The sequence below is a fragment of the Cucumis sativus genome, chromosome 3, assembly GCF_000004075.3.
Source record: "Cucumis sativus cultivar 9930 chromosome 3, Cucumber_9930_V3, whole genome shotgun sequence".
Taxonomy (NCBI): domain Eukaryota; kingdom Viridiplantae; phylum Streptophyta; class Magnoliopsida; order Cucurbitales; family Cucurbitaceae; genus Cucumis; species Cucumis sativus.
In genome coordinates this window covers 38,424,299-38,426,782 of record NC_026657.2, presented here as the reverse complement: position 1 = coordinate 38,426,782, position 2,484 = coordinate 38,424,299, and the positions used below count along the sequence as shown (strand labels likewise).

The following is a 2,484-nucleotide window of genomic DNA, read 5'->3' as shown; positions in this document are numbered from 1 at the left end:
CACGTTACTTACCCAATAAGTTAGATGATTATCAAGTGATAGATGTTTGACAAAACAATCTAGGACACCTATATAAATACATCATATTTTTTCCGTAGTCTTTCATTTTTTTTCTTTAAGCGTCAGAAATGTAACAAACATCTATGTGTTTTCTCTTTTGCCGATCATGTTATTTTTCTTTTTAAATAAATTAATTACTAAGTGTCGATATTTTACTTCAACCAAGTACTAATTTTAATTTATGTTTTTTTTCTTTCTACACCATCAACTATAATTTCATGGGCATTCCAAATAATAATTTATTTATCAAATTAATATGCCAATTTATTTATCCAATTAATATGCCATGTCATACTTATTAAATGGTCAACAAAAAAACTAATTTAAATTAAAATGGGTCTTAAAAATGCATTTAAATCATTTAAAATAGTGTAAAGGACACCATTAAAGTCATAAACAAAAAACAGTTTCATACAAATATCATAATTTCCCAAAGGGATAAAAATGGGATAAGACGAATACCAAAATTTATTTATTTAAAATGTTTTTACTTTTTAGAAAGAAAAAGAAAAAAAATAGTTGAAATTGCAAAACGTGGATATCTAATAAACCCCAAGTGGAGTCCACTATCCCATCTCCCAAACACTCTCCTTCAGTTTTCTTTTATTTTTCTTTTCCTTTTGCTTTTTTTAAGGTTGCATTAATTTGTTATGTTTGTGGGTGCAAAATGTCTGCTCCTTCCTATCCATTTATATGTATTAATGCTTTCTCTTTTTATATCATTTTTAAAGTTTAATTTACATTTTAACTCGTTTAAATGTTTATAAACTATATTATTATGAGAAATTATGTGCAATTCATAATTAAAAAAAATTAAAAAAATTGAAATTTTGCTATAAAATAGTGAGTAATAAACTTATGAGTTTAACCATTTATTTTATTTTATTTTTTGTTTGTATTTTGTTTAATTTGTAATTTAGTTAAAGGAAAAAGAAAAAGAAAAGAAAAACAAAAAACAAATTCCAAACTAAATTCTTCCTGAAAACTCTTAAAATATCCCTTTCTCTGTAAAGTTCATCGAGACCCCCCTTATCCTTTACTCTCTCTTTCTCTTTCTCTCTACCAGAAAAGTCAGTGCCAATCACCAAACCGCCGCCGGTTTATGACAACGAACCCTAATCCTTTGGCGTCGCCGGTGGGCTGAACTACAGCGGAGGAAGCTCGGAAGCCCGCCCCATCTCACTAGTGGGACGGAATCCATCTCCACCGCTAACTCATGGAAGTTTTGTTCGGTCCTCCAACCTTTAGCATCGAGGTTCCGCCGTCCTCGGCGTTCTCCGCCGTCTCTCTTCCGTCGGAGAATCCATCCGCTGCCGACACTCAGAACCTAGCTCGGTCGGGTTTTCTCCGCTCTGGATCTGGTAGCTCGATTGGGGAAAATTCGTCGGAGAGTTCGTCGTCGATTGGAGTTCCTGACGGTGATTCCGATGACGATGGAGGCGGTGGTGATGAGGTGCAGAGCAAGCCAAAGGAAGGAGGATTGTGCGGATTAGAGTCTCTTGAAAAAGCTCTTCCGATTAAGTGAGTTTCTCTATCCTTGATTCTTAAAATCGAAGGTGAATTTAGCAAATTGAACTTGAAAAATTTTCTATTAACCATCTAATTTCGACGCGAGTTAGCGATTTCCAACTCTTGAATGTAATGAACTTGCAGGAGGGGATTATCGAGCCATTTCTCAGGGAAATCGAAGTCGTTTGCGAATCTATCAGAGGTGATTCAAGTGAAAGATTTAGAGAAGGCAGAGAATCCTTTCAACAAGAGAAGAAGGATTTTAATGGCGTCGAAATGGTCAAGAAAGAAAGGTTCGTTCTACAACTGGCCAAACCCTAAATCGATGCCTCTGTTAGCTCTGAACGAAAACAATGAAGAAGAAGAAGAAGAAGAAGAAGATGGTAAAGAATCCGGCGAGGAATCCGATGAAGGTAAAGGAGGAAGAAGACGAAGCCTAGGGCAGAGATTCCATGATGGGAAGCTCGTTAATGGCTTAAAATTCAAAAGCTGTTTTGATCTGCAAGAATATGAACAACAACAATGAAAATGAAAAATCTTTAAGCCTCTTTGTTCTTCACTTTTTAAAGATTTATTTATCTGAACAAAAAGGAAGGCAACAAAAAATATTTATTTTTTTTTCTTTTTTTAATTTTCTTTTTTTATGTTTAATGTGTCCATGTAGATAAATTAATAATATAGGTTCTATATAATTATCTATTTAGATATGTATATGTATTCTATTATATTGGTGTCTCAATGTGTGTATGATTTATGATATGAATGTTTGAGGGAGATGGCAAGTGATGGTGAAATTATGCAAATCTCCTCGGACATGATTCGGGCTAAGAGTAGGATGAGTTATAATCCTTCTTAGTTTCAGGTCATAAATTCAATCTAAGATGATCGTCTATCTAAAATTAATTTTCTATGGGT

The 2,484-nt window shown here is 33.7% G+C and overlaps 1 protein-coding gene across 1 annotated transcript; it reads left to right on the top strand.

Annotated features, from left to right (window-relative positions):
- The first annotated feature begins 1,053 nt into the window (after positions 1–1,053).
- Positions 1,054–2,468, top strand: LOC101218277. Its single transcript, XM_004136261.3, has 2 exons — positions 1,054–1,581; positions 1,714–2,468. Exons 1-2 carry the CDS (start codon positions 1,277–1,279, stop codon positions 2,093–2,095), a joined length of 687 nt encoding a protein of 228 aa, XP_004136309.2. The 5' UTR covers positions 1,054–1,276; the 3' UTR covers positions 2,096–2,468.
- The last annotated feature ends 16 nt before the right edge of the window (positions 2,469–2,484 follow it).